This window comes from Ruditapes philippinarum, unplaced genomic scaffold (genome assembly GCF_026571515.1).
Source record: "Ruditapes philippinarum isolate M1 unplaced genomic scaffold, ASM2657151v2 ctg1580_1_1_1_1, whole genome shotgun sequence".
Lineage (NCBI taxonomy): Eukaryota > Metazoa > Mollusca > Bivalvia > Venerida > Veneridae > Ruditapes > Ruditapes philippinarum.
The window spans coordinates 89,077-105,713 of NW_026860763.1; the positions used below are offsets into that span (position 1 = coordinate 89,077).

The 16,637-nt window shown below is 37.0% G+C and overlaps 1 protein-coding gene across 2 annotated transcripts in view; it reads right to left on the reverse strand.

The window, feature by feature from the left end:
* Positions 1-15,423, reverse strand: part of LOC132713324 (uncharacterized) — a 48,266-nt gene extending 32,843 nt beyond the window's left edge. For both annotated transcript variants that reach the window (XM_060695872.1, XM_060695871.1), the window contains exons 1-4: positions 15,201-15,423; positions 5,127-5,253; positions 2,544-2,811; positions 1,289-1,488 (exon numbers count right to left, since the gene is read on the reverse strand). In XM_060695872.1, coding sequence (XP_060551855.1) covers positions 1,289-1,488; positions 2,544-2,811; positions 5,127-5,183 — 525 coding nt within the window. In that variant the 5' untranslated portion in view covers positions 5,184-5,253; positions 15,201-15,423. The remainder of the gene's footprint in view (positions 1-1,288; positions 1,489-2,543; positions 2,812-5,126; positions 5,254-15,200) is intronic.
* Between the last annotated feature and the right edge of the window lie 1,214 nt (positions 15,424-16,637).

Sequence of the window (16,637 nt, forward strand, 5' to 3'; positions counted from 1 at the left end):
TTTCTTTCGTTTCCGATTTTGAAACGATTGAAATTCTTATTCAATTTGTTTTTAAACGACAATTATTTGTGACGGTCGTTTAATAGATACTTTAACACCTAATTTCATATATTTTTGTCGACATTTAGTGGACGCTGGCCGCGATATAAAAATGTTGTTCGTTTAATGAAATTAACTTATATAGTAAAAATCATCGGGAGGGATTTTAAGCGGCCGCTTAATAAAAAAGTCGCTTAATAAAGGTGGACGCAAGTTTGATGCTGACTGTACCAAGGGACGGGCCAATTTTGACCCCAGGGCTTCTTTGAACAAACTTGGAAGACATCCACTAGAAGATTTTCCATGCTAAATATCTAAGCTCTAGCTCTTTGGGTATTTTAAAGAAGCTTTCTAACCAGAGTTCTGCAGGGACTTAAATCCTTTGAACAATTTATAAAGGTGACCACCAAGGGAACATTCATGTGAAGTTTGGATGAAATTGGCTTTGCGGTTTATGAATAGATGTCGTTTAAAATAAAAATATAAAGACACCGGACAAATTATGATCACTATCACCTGACTATAGTAAGAATTTTCTTTACCAAATAGTCAGACTAAAAATGAAGACCAATTTACTGCTATCTAGCCATGTCAGACTAATAGGCCATTGATATTCATCTCCATTAGTTATTGAGGTAAATGATAAATGAAACACATTGCAGAATACATTACCTATTCTTTTCTACTTACACCAATTCAAGCTGATCTTTTCCCATTCATGATTTACCCTTGATAAGTATATATATTTGTGGGAGATGATCATTTTATTGTTCAAGCAAAGAAATACAAAAAGTATAGCTATATAATTGACTTGTTTTCAATCAACATTTAAGGTTTGTAATTGCCTACTTTTTGTCAACATTAATCGTTACACATAAATAACACTAGAATTAAATGTTTGAATCTGGGACAATTGATGAGGATTTTAGAGGATAGGAATATCAAAGTAACAAAATGAAGCTACCAACAGCATAAAGCTTGGTCAGGTTACACAGATGTTCAGGCTGGCCTGGCTCTATACTGGTAGCAAAGGCTGATTGATTTTTGGTGCAACAGGGTAAGGTGTAATACATCAGATTTTGTATTGAACGGAAAACTGCATCATTTTTGATTTACAAAAAATAGAAAAGTTACAAAACAATCACAAGTTTCTATGTAAATATTATATCTATAGGCACTAAAAAAGAAATCTTGAAAATTGTTCAAAACTCCATATGTAATAAAATTGAAGTGTACATGTACAATGTACCTTTAGTTCCTGAGCTTTTGTGCCGGTCCAACACAATCCATGATCTAACAGTTTATATCTGGCTGTCAGTGGCTGTTCAAGGTAATTCTGTAAACTGTCCAGCAGGTTTGAGTCTGCCCGTGTTGACACACACATATGATCTGCCGGTCTGGGGCTCTCGTGTCTTACACATACCATCAGATCCATGCATACTACACGCTCTAAAATTTTGATAAAGATCAGAACTAACAGAAATTTTAAAAAACACATTTTATAATCTCTGGAATTTTATTGAAACACATCAAAATAAGTATATCTCAGCAACATGTTTGACTGTCCTATTGTTAATGTTATCAAATAGAAAGAATCAATTGTTTCAACATATGACAGCCTAAATATATCTGTCGTATGTTTGCGGTTCGGATGGAATTTCCGTCACAAGGGGAACCGCCATTGGCGGGTTCCAGAGGGACAAATATCCCAATTTAAACCGCAAACACGTGTCAGGTATTTTTTCTTGCATATTCTACCATATTCCATTACATTTTAAATTCTTTACTTTAATAAAATAATTTTCCATTGAAATTTATGTCATTTTACTTGTACAACAGCGTATGAAATTACAACTTCATTCATAACGGTAAAATTATGTCATCCTAAGTGTGTCATTGTAAAGCATGCGACTCATCTGGCACCCCCCATGCCAAATGAAATTTCTGGCATGTGTTAAACAAATGGAAAAGCCAGTCTAATATGTAAGAAAAATAGTTCTGAAAGGGTGTTTACACTAACACTGGGCATAAATGTATAAACTATTTGCTTGATAAACAAGCAAATAAGTGTTTTCCTAACATATAACAGCATTGTATTTTCCTCCTTTAGACAGAGCTGATTATCTTTTGTTCCAAATGGCAAAAATCCCCAATTGTTCCAATATGGTGTTAAAAAAACGTCCAATAACTTTAAAAATTCATAATAATTATGGCTGTTGTCACAGATGACCCCTCCCCAAATTTACCTAATTTATATGACCCATTGAAGATGATATACTTCTATTTTGACTTCTATAATATGCCTCAATATAAATATATAACATCATTTTACCAGGGCAGACTAAGATCAGTCGGCATATCTGTGCCCTCTAGTCATTGCCTGTACCGTTCACTATTCAATCAGTACTTCTTTTGAAATTTTCCCTCAACTGATGAATGGTTTTGTCCAAATTAAGACATGGACAAGTCTAAGATATTTTGTGTGGCAAGGGCTAAACACTTACTATATATTTCAGTCTCGAGATATTCTACACAGTCAAGTCGTTCTGCTTTCATTAAAGCACTGTGTAAAACGAACAGTGTACATCCATACAGACGCTGGATCCAGTCTCTGAGCATAAGTTCACCTGGTGGAGATTCCTGTCGAACATCAGCCAAGGTTTTGAAATTTTTTATGTCTTCATATTCATAACCAAGGTCTTCAGCAATTGTTTCCCAGTTACCACTGTTATACTGGGCCCTATGTAACATGTGACCTAAATTCCTGATAACCTAAAAAAATCAACTCAAAAATGTGTATAATTTTATGGTAACGGTAAAAAGGTTTAAATTAAATGCTGCGAAATCAAAATTCAATTAATATGTCAATATTCTTTTATAATTATTTACTGTTTATAGACTAAAAATTCATGTAAGGAAACACTTCTTCTGATGTTTTCCTAAAAGTTATCATTTTGAGTACACAATTGATTTATTAGCTAGGGTTTACACTAAATGGCAAAAATATTATTTGGTAAAGCACCAAAATTTAAAATGAAATAAATTGCTTTGGTAAGGTTTTAAAATTGATTGTTCTGTTTGAATTCTGTGTCCCAGTTTCGATACCAATGATGTTTGTTTTGTTTGGCTTTACAGAGCACCAACACAGTTAACATTATATAGTGCCAAAACAGTAAAGATGATTTTGGCTAACTTCAGCTGTTACAAACTTAAAGCAACATCAGGGGTCAAAACTACAGAATTCTGTTAGGGCCATCCTGGTTTTGCGCTGTCGCCCTAAGGTTGAAATTGAGAAAACACGATGAATTGTCGCTAAAACACGATACACGATGTGAAAAAATATTGTGTTTTTCGCCCTCATCTCCCATCGTGTTTTCGCCCTGCGATCAGTGGGGCAAAAACACAATATTAATAGCGTGAAAACACGATATTTTTCACATCGTGTTTTCGCAATCTCGTATCATGTTTTCGCCCTACTGACCGCGAAGACGAAAACACGATATTTTAATAAAATAAAATCGAACCAGCGGTTAAGGAGAAGAAGCACAGACAGACTTTCCGTACAAAAACAATATGTCTCCCACATATGTTTGGTAGAAGTCTACTAGTCTAGGTGATGTTAAATACCAAAGCACAAAGCTCTAGGCCTTGCAATTTCAGAGAAGATGTTTTAAAGATTTTCCTATATAAGTCTATGTTAAACCATATGCCCCCGGGTTGGGGCAAATATGACACCGGGGGTCATGATTTGAACAAACTTGGTAGAAGTGTACAAAGTAATGTTAAATACCAAAGCATAAGACTCTAGGCCTTGTGGTTTCAGAGGAAGATTTTTGAAGTTTTTCCAGTATCATTCCTATAAACAGATAAGCCCCCAGGGCAGGGCCATTTTGAACCAGAGGTTATCATTACTTTTGAAGAAAACATTTAAAGGTCCTCTAGATGATGTACAATATCTGAAGGCTCTTGGCCTTGTCATTTCAAAGAAGATTTTTAAAACGTTTCGGACGGAGACGAGGACCACGGATGATGAATAGATTGTGATCTCTTAAAACTCAACTGGCCACAAACTGAGAGGTAGCCTATTAATTCATAAAAGAAGCATTTCCTTTGGGTTTAAGGATTAGGATCTGCCATTGCATGCAATGAAAATAACCTATACAGAAGACTGAATTATAAGTGATTTTGGACAAATTAACCACATCTGCTACCACCAAAATGCATTATAACACAACTTCACACGGATAGTAAGCTACACCAGACTGACCTAATGTTAACCTTATGATAATTATTCATATAATGAATATGTTATCTGCACATACATATAACTGCAAAATTTATTATTATAAGAATTATCTCATGTCACTTGTCAGCTTATATTTTAAGGGAAGCTTGTACTTACTCTATTTCTAGTCAGTAGGGCCAAATCGCGAAAACACGATACGAGATCACGAGAACACAATGCCAAAAATATCGCGTTTTCGAGCCATTGATATCGCATTTTCTTGTTTTCGTCCTACTGACTGCGAAGGTGAAAATGCGAAAACACGTTGGGAGATTGAGGGCAAAAAAGCGAAAACATGATATTAATATTTTTGCGATCTCTTATCGTGTTTTTGCTTTATCGCATCATGTTTTTGTGTCAAGGTATTGTGTTTTCGCCCTTAGGACCACTTTCGCGCTGGTTCTAACAGTACAAAACAACCTCAGAAATTTGAACCCATTTAGATGCCTCTTTTACTCAGGGATAAGCAGTGCCTCAATTCTAATGCCTCAACCCGCAACTTTTAGCCCTTTCTGTCAATCTTTGTAAAAGGACATATTTTCAATCATAATTGTCCTTGGAAGTAAAATAAATACATTCGTTTCAAATTATTGAAGATTATACTCTCTGTTTCTGTTTAAATCTGAAACCATGTGGTAGAACTACATGTACATTCAATCCGTATTGTTTCCGTGGTTATTATAGATAATAGCCGAGGAAGTTCGATTAGCCTCAACCATTTAAGACAACCCATCAGATACAAGGACATACAAAAGATGTATATAATGGTGACAGCTAATTGTGGTAAAAGATAGATACATACCTTTAATGGCAGGTCTTTGGCAGGCCTTGCCAGATCATCTCCAGACAGACGACTCATCGCCTTTCTATTGGACAGTATATTACATGTTTCATATCTGTATAATCTGTTCTGTGTACTTGAAACTCAGCTGCAAAAGATTTCAGCACTCTATCATTCACCTTTGTCAATACAGATTAAAAGCTGAGCCAGAGTCTTTCAAATTCTATATGAAAGACCCTGGCTGAACTTAATGAGTCACTCACCAGAAACAACTGTTTTTCAGTGTTAGAAATTATTTTTCAAATGAACTTGCCGATAGGCAAGTCCAGCTCAACTTTAACCTGCCCCTCTAGTTATATACTTTTACAACACTGATTTTTTTCAAGTATGAATGTCAAAAAACAAGGAAGTAGGTAAAATGATATCAAAAATATCAAAAGTAGATCAGATTTTATTAAACTTTGATTTAACATCAGAACTTGCACCCTTGAGCCAAATTCCACGTCTGTATTTCAAAAAGCAAGCAAGTAGGCCAACTGATATCAATAAAATCAAAAGTAGGTCAGCTGTTATCAAAATTAAATATGGCATCAGAAATTACACCCATGATCAAAATTTCAAGTCTATACATAAAACAAGGAACATCGCAATGCGATGCAACCAGGTTTTCAGCAAAATATTTCACAGAAGCTTTGTCATGAAGGGGCATTTGTTTTTAATTGAACTTTTAGGAGGAATTATGGCTTTTTTAATATTCCTCAAACAAAAATGATTGAGAAATTTTATGTTGTCTATTCGCCTTTTTTTCCCAAATGTTTTAGAAAGGTAAACAGTACTTTATTTTTGCTTAATTTTTGCATTTTTGCGTCTCTTGTCATTTTCTTTTGTCAACAATATTGGCGTGTGGTGTTTTGTGCGATATCAAGAAAAGTATGTTCACAATTTTAAAAAAATACTTGAATGATGTCTTGGAAGAAACATGGGAATTTAGTGAGTGCCAGGGCACTTGATGACAAAGCTTCTGTGAAAGTTTGGTCAAAATCCATTGAGAAATGTAGGAGAAGTTGCGCACTGTAGAAATTGTTCACTATATATTCTGTATAAGGAAAAAATATATAAAGGGCCATAATTCTGTCAAATATTATCCAATCACAAAACCCCGACAATATGTGCCAGGCACTTGATAACAAAGCTTCTAAGAAAGTTTGGTCAAAATCCGTTGAGAAATGTAGGAGGAGTTGAGCACAGAAGAAATTGTTCTCTATATATTCTGTATAAGGAAAAAATATACAAAGGGCCATAATTCAGTCAAATATTATCCAATCACAAAACCCCTACAATATGTGCCAGGCACTTGATAACAAAGCTTCTAAGAAAGTTTGGTCAAAATCCTTTGAGAAATGTAGGAGGAGTTGCGAACAGAAGAAATTGTTCACTATATATTCTATATAAGGAAAAAAAACAAAGGGCCATAATTAGGTCAAATATATACCAATTGCAAAACCCTGGCAATATGTGTCAGGGCACTTGATGACAAAGCTTCTGAGAAAGTTTGGTCAAAATCCATTGAGAAATGTAGGAGGAGTTGCGCACAGAAGAAATTGTTCACTATATATTCTATATAAGGAAAAAAAACAAAGGGCCATAATTAGGTCAAATATTATCTAATCGCAAAACCCCGACAATATGCGCCAGGGCACTTGATGACAAAGCTTCTGTGAAAGTTTGGTCAAAATCAGTTGAGAAATGTAGGAGGAGTTGCGCACAGAAGAAATTGTTTACGCCCGCCCGCCCGCCCGCCCGCCGACATACCTCAATCTAATAACCAGTTTTTTCCTTCGGAAATAATTCAGTCAAATATTATCCAATCACAAAACCCCGACAATATGTGCCAGGCACTTGATAACAAAGCTTCTAAGAAAGTTTGGTCAAAATCCGTTGAGAAATGTAGGAGGAGTTGCGCACAGAAGAAATTGTTCACTATATATTCTATATAAGGAAAAAAAACAAAGGGCCATAATTAGGTCAAATATATACCAATTGCAAAACCCTGGCAATATGTGTCAGGGCACTTGATGACAAAGCTTCTGAGAAAGTTTGGTCAAAATCCATTGAGAAATGTAGGAGGAGTTGCGCACAGAAGAAATTGTTCACTATATATTTTATATAAGGAAAAAAAACAAAGGGCCATAATTAGGTCAAATATTATCTAATCGCAAAACCCCGACAATATGCGCCAGGGCACTTGATGACAAAGCTTCTGTGAAAGTTTGGTCAAAATCAGTTGAGAAATGTAGGAGGAGTTGCGCACAGAAGAAATTGTTTACGCCCGCCCGCCCGTCCGCCCATCCGCCCGCCCGCCCGCCGACATACCTCAATCTAATAACCAGTTTTTTCCTTCGGAAAACCTGGTTAAAAATCAAGGAAGTAGGTCAAACGATATAAAAATATCAAAAGTAGGTCAGATGATACCAAAATTCAAGTCGGCATCAGAATTTACACCCCCAAATTTAGAATCTGAATGTCAAAAAAACAAGAAAGTAGGTCAAATGGTGTCAATAATATCTGAAGTAGGTCAGCTGATATCAAATTCAGTTTACATAAAAAATTACACAAATTACACCCCTGGTCCAAATTTCTAGTCTGTACATAAAAGACACAAAAAGTCAGTCAAGCGATATCAAAAATACCAAAAGTAGCCCAGTTCATATTAAAATTCAATTCAGGATCAGAAAATAAACCCCTTGTCCAAATTTCAAATAGGTACATCACACAGAGGTCGCTCACCTGTATATAGGCCTCCCCCCCCCCCCCCCCTGGCAGGGCCAATTTTAGTCCAAGGGCTTTTATTTGAACAAACTTGGTAGACACTCATAAGAAGATGTTTCATGCTAAACATCTAAGCTCTGAGCTCATTGGGTTTTTTCAAAGAAGATTTTTTAAAGTTTTTACTATACACATATAGTTAAAAACAATGACACCACTAGGGCGATGCCAGTTTTGACCCCAGGGCTTTTATTTGAACAAACTTTGTAGACACTAACTAGAAGTTGTTTCATGCTTAATATGTTAACTCTAGCTATTTCGGTTTTTTCACAGAAGAGTTTTAAGTTTTTGCTATACACATATAAGGAAAATCAATGACCCCCGGGGAGGGGCCAATTTTGACCCCAGGGCTTTTATTTGAACAAACTTTGTAGACACTCACTAGAAGATGTTTCATGCTTAATATCTAAACTGTAGCTATTTGGGTTTTTTCAAAGAAGATTTTTTAAGTTTTTGCTATATACATATAGGGAAAATCAATGACCCCTGGGGCGGGGCCAATTTTGACCCCAGGGCTTTTATTTGAACAAACTTGGTAGACATCCATTAGAACATGTTTCATGCTTAATATCTTAGCTCTAGCTCTTTGAGTTCTTTAAAAGAAGATTTTTTAAGTTTTTACTATGTGCATATAGGGAAAATCAATGACCCCCTGGGGCGGGGCCAATTTTGACCCCAGGGCTTTTATTTAAACAAACTTGGTAGACACTCACTAGAAGATGTTTCATGCCAAATATCTAAGCTCTAGCTCTTAGGTTTTTTTTAAAGAAGATATTTAAAGTTTTTTCTTTTGGTTGCCATGGCAATTTTTAAAGGTGACCACCAAAGGAACATTTCTGTGAAGTTTGGATGAAATTGGCTTAGTGGTTTATGAGGAGATGTCATTTAAAGTAAAAGTTTACGGACGGTCGACGGACGGACGGACGCCGGACGAAAATGCAATCACAAAAGCTCACCCTGTCACTATGTGACAGGTGAGCTAAAAACTAGAAACTAGGTCAAACAATATCAAACTAGAGGGGTTTTTGTCACAAAAACATATGTGTGACAAAAACATAATTATGTCTCCCAAAACTATGTATGGTCACTCATGTGATGTTTCATTGAAATCCCAACTGGCGCTTGACCTGTGAAAGACAGACAAGATTTTTCTTCTTATAGCTCTGACGGCCATTTTGTGCAGCATAGTGAAACGTGCTGGTGATGTGCACAACTAAGGATGGTACTGATCACTCCTGTAAAGTTTGGTTGAAATCCCACAAGTAGTTTGACCTGTGAAGGCCAAACAAGATTTTACTTTTTTTAGCTCTGGCGACCATAAAGGTTAAGCCGGCAGCGGAGTGGAACATACCAGTGATGTGCACAACTAAGGATGTTACTGATCACTCCTGTAAAGTTTGGTTGAAATCCCAACAGTAGTTTGACCTATGAAGGTCGGACAAGATTTTTCTATTTATACAATGTAGCTCTGGTGGCCATTTTGTGCAGCGAAGCAGAACGTGCCAGTGATGTGCACAACAAGGGATGGTACTGATCACTCCTGTGAAGTTTGATTGAAATCCCACCAGTAGTTTGACCTGTGAAGGCCAGACAAAAATATTCTTTTAGCTCTGGGGGCCATTTTGTGCAGCGAAGTGGAACGTGCCGGATATGTGCACAACTAGGGATGGTACTGATCAATCCTGTAAAGTTTGGTTGAAATCCTACCAGTAGTTTGACCTGTGAAGGGCCGACAAGATTATTCTATTTTTAGCTCTGGCGTCCATTTTGTGCAACGAAGCAGAACCTGTGAAGGGCTGACAAGCTTAATGCCGACAGAAGGACAACTGGACAGACTAACGGGACAGTAATAATGTGACTACTCTATTGTTCTTTTTAGCCACACAAAAGAGAATAGCCACATAAAAGCATTCCAAAATGAATGACATCAAAGAGAAAGACCTTTAGCAACATTATTACTGTCCAGTTAGAGTGGACAGACAGACAGACGGTAAAGGCTTAAACAATATGTTTCCCAAAAATTTTTAGGAGACATAATAAAAAAATCAAATGTAGTCAGTTGATATCTTAATTCAATTCGCATCAGAAATTACATTCCTGGTCCAAATTTCAAGTCTGTACATCAAAAAACAAACTAGAAATGTGTCATCATGCCACGGATGCCCCCGCATGCAGCCAAAATTTCAGATGTTATAATATTTAGTTCCAAATTTGTTTGCACAAATTATTTTTTTCATTTTAAGTTCGAAGCCCTTAAAACTTTTCAAATTTGTTTACACAAACCATTTTCATAAAATGTTCAGGGCACTGAAATTATTCAGTCTTAACCTTTTAAAAATAGCATAATTATTGCATATTTGTAGCCAAAATAATGGCTAAAAGTACGTATGAGTGCTGAAACTGAAAGTTCAAAATTTTTCCAACATTCAGGAAAGATAAGTTTGTCCAAAATCATTGAACCACGACCAAATTCAAACTTAAACTGCTTATTCCTAAGATGTATCTATATTATTTTCAAAGTAAAAGGGAATTAACTCTGCCAAAAATCATCAAACCTTGACCAAATTCCAACTTGACCTGCCCATTTCTTTGACATATCCATATGTCAAATTTGAGTTGAATATTTAACACTGTTGGGTAGATAATGAACAGAAACTGTAAATTTCATATTATTTTCAAAGTGAAAGGGGCATTACTCTGCCAAAAATCATTGAACCATGACCAAATTTGAACTTGGCCTGGGCATTCCAAAAACATATCCATATGTCAAATTTAAGTTGAATGTGTTGTACTGTTGGGGAGATAATAAACGGAAACTGAAAATTTCATATTATTTACAAAGTGAAAGGGGCATAACTCTGCCAAAAATCATTGAACCATGACCAAATTTGAACTTGACCTGCGCATTCCTTTGACGCATCCATATGTCAAGTTTGAGTTGAATGTGTTGTACTGTTGGGGAGATAATGAAAGGAAACTGAAAATTTCATATTGTTTTCAAAGTAAAAGGGGCATAACTCTGCCAGAAATAATCGAACCATGACCAAATTCCAACTTTACCTGTATTTTCTCATGACATATCCATATCATTAATAAGCTAATAAGTCAAAGCAAGATTCTGAGTAGCTTAAGATTTTCAGCATACCCGTGTACATGACATGAATGCTGCATCAGATGAAAAAAAAAATGTTTAAAAGTGGCTTATAAAGTTATGGAAGTCAGAACTATAGATTCTGAGATATTTTTGTTCTAGGTCTGAATCTTGCTTCTAGAGGAGAGATATCTAGGCTGTGGGATTACGCAATTTGCACATATTTTTTGCAGATGGTGCATTTTAATGGAGTCAGTGTGCGCCAAGTTGCGCATCTGATGATCTTTCCAACTTAATTCAGTAAATCTTCATTGCTTCTGCAATATGTTTGTTTTCACTCGCGTGTGATCTGATATGTCCCCTTACAGGATTAGATCTCTGTCATTACAACATTTTCGTCAACATTTTTGACGACATAAATTGTTTCAATTTTGATATTTCAATGTTTTCTTTGGCGTCTCTACCATATTGACACAATCATAAGATAAGACAATCATCATGTAATTTGCTTGAAGGCAGTGGTTACTGGTTGTAGCTTAACCGGTGTGTGGAGTTTGGTGTGTGTATTTGATCTGTGCACTTAACTAGTATTCGTCAATATTTTATTTTTTCTATACAGTATCCGTTGTTGAACAGACAACAGTCAAAAATGCCTAAATGTAAAATAAATGAATTCATACGTCATATTGTTAGGTAAATGCAAGTCTCCAACATTTTTTTTAAATCCCAAACATTTTTCAGCTGAGTGGGGGGAAATCCCCCATAATTTTGAAATTCTAGATACAACACTGGATATTGCCCATACATAAAATAGCACCATAATTCAATGTGTTACAGTGTAGTACTGTGGTGCTCATGGACCTTGGTACGAGATAGGTTGAGTACGTGAGTATATGTTTCATAACCTTGATTGGCTGTAGCCCCTGAAGGCAAAAGGGATTGGGATTCTGGGTGATTCCTCTAGAAGCAGCCATTGGTGCTGCAGGCAACATCGACTAGGTGAAACTAATCTGTTCATTAGACAGGCATATAAGTGCATCCAGACCTGGTACACAGACATCTAGATAGGTAAGTCATTTACTTATCATATGGTAGGTTCTACAATGGTGGCAGCGGTAATTTTGCCACCTGCAAAACAGCTAATTTTAGGTGAGGCATTTTTGTAAACTTAAAATAATTGAACCTTGTGTCTGTTAACAGGTGTAATTGGTCTAAAGACAATTGCATTTATCTTGTAAGGCACTGTTACGTATATTTATAGGATAATTGAGATTATTATTTGAATTTGGCGGATTTTTTCCGGGAAGACACCAAAGGAAATAGCCAACCGGTGTTCAGTGTGAAATCACCATGTCATTTTTGTGCTTTTGGTATGCCATCGTATTTTATTAAATTTAACATTAATTTAATAGAGAAATTTGTTTATTTTTTGATAAATAAGTTTTGTTGTTGTTTTCTTGTAATTGGTACACAAGTAATTGAACCATGTCAATGCAAGATGACTTGACAAGCGTGGCAGACGCTTCATCAATAAAGGATGAGCCTGTTGCAGGGCTCCATAGCCCTGTAGCAGTAAATTTTTGTGATATTGACAAGCTGATGCTGATTCCGGGAATCAGTAAAAAGTTAGCTATAGCCCTGGTATCGGTGAGGGAAAATAGTGGCAATATCGCGCCTGAGATTTTGTCAGTCATTTGTCGGAAAACTTTTTCTTCGGATGAGCTAGCACTTATTGATTTTAAGTCGAATAAGTGTTGGTCTTTTGAAGAGGAAGTGGGGTTGACAGAAGCCAGTAAAGAGAAGAGTGGATGTAGCTTCCCAACTTATGAGTTATGACACAAGGTCCACAAAAGGATAGTCGAGGTCAGGAAACTACATCAGGCGAGGGTGCATCCTATGGGGATCTATACCTTAGTATGAGGCCACCCCATAGAAAGGTTGACAATGATTTCTCTCCTGAGAGGGAACAAAATCTTAGGCTCCGGCTAGAGGAACCGAACAGAATACCCAACATGTGGATTGCCATGGTGAGGCGGGCATTGGTTAACCATCATACCAAAGGGGGTATGGGGCTGAACATGAAAGGTGTCAGCCCAGCTTGTTGATGAATTTGTTGAAATCATTACCAAGGCATCTGACGTTTGATGGGATAGGCTCCTGGAAAGCTTTCATTTTGAAGTTTAACAGGTTTGCCGAGGCCTCTAATTGGTCAGAGGGAGAAAAGCTTGATGGTCTTTGCTGGTGTTTGACAGGAAAGGCCATGGAGTACTTTGTCATTTTGAATGACACAGAAGAGGTAGACTCATATAGGAGTCTATGCTTAATGCTGGAAGCGCGGTATGGGCAACATGATTTACCTGCTGCGTTTCAAGCACAATTCCAGCAGGCTTGTCAAAACCCTGATGAGTCTTTGGAAGATTTTGGAGAACGACTGTTGATTCTGGCGGTTAAAGCATTCAAGGGCTTGCCAGTTTCATTTATTGATGAGCAAGTTATTAGTCGTTTCTGCCAAGGGCTGCTTTACAAAGATGCAGGGCATCATGTTTGTATGCAGTCCCCGTCTAGTGTTCAATGGGCAATTCAAATTGTTATAAAGTACCAACATGCATGGTAAGGCAAGAAAGGATACTAGGCGGCGCGATGATGAAATTCGCGGTGTTTTTGCGGTCGAAGCTACATCAGTTAGCTCATCTTCCACCCTGGATAACCTTACTGTAATGAGGGCGATGCAACAGTTGGAACAAAAGTTTGATAAGGTTATTGGTTTAGGAAATCATAAGAAAGGGCCTTATGTGTGTTTCAAATAGGGAAGGATAGGCATTTTAGAAGAAACTGTCCTTATCTAGGGTCTCGGAAATAGACTGTTTGTGGTAAGGAATGACCATTCTATATTGAGGTGGCTTATGGGGTTCCAGGAGCCACAAGGGCAATTGGGGAGGTGGTTGAAGTAGCTGTCTCGATATGTTAATGTGTTGCAACACTGTCCAGGTTGTGAGCATGGGAAAAGGGGTGCAGTGGCCACAAGTCCGGACGTGGGTCATTGTATCGAGTACCACATGTGGGAACACATCTGGATGAATTGCCTTGTGGTAGGTGTATATATTAATATTATAAACAGAGCCCAGGATAATTAGGGGTCCTTCTTGAGGAGGTAGTTGATACTGTGCATCTAGTCAAGGAATACAGACCAGAAATTGACATTAAATCATATTCTGGGGGGGACTAGGTGAAGCACAACTGTCTACGGGTCTGAAGTTTGAACGCCATCTGACACCAATGATAGGAATGGCAAGCCAGACCTTGCAACAAAAGTCTCTGATGGAGAGAATTTACCAAAGAGTGTAACAGTCACCAAGGGGTAAATTTGATAGCTTGCCAGTTGTGATATGTAAAAGGATATAGTCATCACTGGGCTAGGCACCATTTGTAAGGTTGAGGCAAGTAAGTGCCTCGATCTGATGACCCTGAGCACTAGGGTGTTCTGTAAGTATTGCTGAAGAGCCAAAGGAGGCTATTTCTCATGATCATAGCCTGCCATCTTCAGGGCATCAGGTTGTCACATGTATTAAGGAACAAATTAAAGAGGAGTATGTATACCTGGTATGGTTTGGGCCATGATGTGAAACTGATTGTTTCATAGTATAAGGCCGGTAAGTCGACTGGCAGGAGAAGTGCCATTTGATGATTGATTACCAGGCAGAATCCCCCATGGAACAGGTACATGGGATTGTACTTGTGATGGTGGATCAATTCACTAGGTGAGTTGGATGTATACCTCTTGCGATCAGTTAGTGGTGGCTGGAGAAATTCCAGAACATGTGTGTGGAGTTCACTGCTGTGAGCTGCCGGTCAAACGACCATTTGGAGACGGTCATTGAGGTGAGTATCCAGACTCCTGGAGACCAATTCTCCATGTTTCAGTCCGCCGAGAGGTAGTATTTCTACTCCAGATATGATCGGTGGGGTCACGTTGCGCGTTTTCCAACTGACTGGTTATCGCGCAGAGGCTGTGCTCGTTAAAGCGAGATTCTGCCCCAGAACGAAAATATCTCAGAATCAAGCTTTGGCACGTCAATATATTTTGACTACATTACCTACATGTAAGCAGTTAACAAATATCTGGCTATGAGTAAGAAAAATTAGACTTTTAAAAATAGTACCCTCACTTAAAACATTACCTTGCCATATCCGAACACAAGTGCAATTTATTAATCCTCGTTTATTATTCGCAGTTATCTAAACAAGAATTTCATCAATTCGCATATGATTTGCTAGTATAATATATTGTTTTAAAGAATTTAACTGACATCTGATAATAGACACTGTAATCTTGTTTTGTTTTTCATATTTCCTTGTTTACATCCTGTTTTTTTTTGTTTGTTTTTTTGAAGGTGTCGAAAATACGTAAAGTGGCGTAAAGTAGGGGCAGGTGTATTCCGCGGAAAATCTCGCGGAAACCACGGAAAACCCGGAAAAGATAAAACCGTCTGCTATTTCAAGATGATTGTATACATGTATTTTATACCAAATCTAATGTTTTTAGATCACAAGGCAATGTTTAAGCATAATCATTATTTACAGTTTCATTGTCTCTTAAAGACTTATTGAAATTAAAATATATCATCCTTTCGTTAGATATTTTGCATCACTCGTTTTAAATTGTCAATTTCCAAAAAAGCAGTACTGTACAAAAATATTCAAGATTTTCAATAAATCTTTATATGCTTTACAAATGAATATATAACTATTTTATCAGGACAAAGAAAGCTCATTTTCCCCATATTTCAAATGTTATACCTCTGAACGCTGACCAATATTAGTGGATTATATACGTACAAAGAATAATCCAGTAGCATCTGTTATCTACAAATATGTGGCTTATATTTCCCCTAACTTCACTTCAGTGTTGTTATATTTTTTCTGGTTCTCCGGGATCCTTGATACCAGCACTGTTAAGTGTTGAGAATTGAGTACCGCTCAAGCCGGTGATCGGGGGCGTGAGGAATGTTGCACGTATTCAGTATCCTTCATGTACAGAATCAATCAAACCGAGTCTGCAATTCTCTTGTAATTTTGTTGTGATTAATGCTTTCGAGTGATCACTTTGTACAAAGTCCAGATTTTTATATTATTTTTGCGTTCTGTTGTTGTGATATGCAAACGTGAATGACAGAAGATAACGATTTTATACGACTCATTTTATTTCGTTTACAAGAAAAGCATTGATGCAAAGCATCAAAGTGCGTCCAAGCAAGAAATGCAGCAAGTGAAGATGAACTAGTACACATATGATGACAAGATATTCTTATAAACTACCAGAAATGTATACCACTTATGAATGAGCGGACGAAAGACATTGTTCATTATGAACTTTGATTGGCATGCTAGAGATTAGAATATTACTTGTTATTTCTTTATGATCGTGGTTATTAATAGCAACGGATATACATGTATGCAATCATTTATAATCCATATGTGTAACGCATGATCAACACGTACCACACATTTGTCCCTTATTATGTACATGTTATCGCTATTAGCGAAGACCCCCTTAAGGTATCTGTTCACACTTTAAGTTAGTAAAAATATGACACTGGTTATATTACCATGTTGAT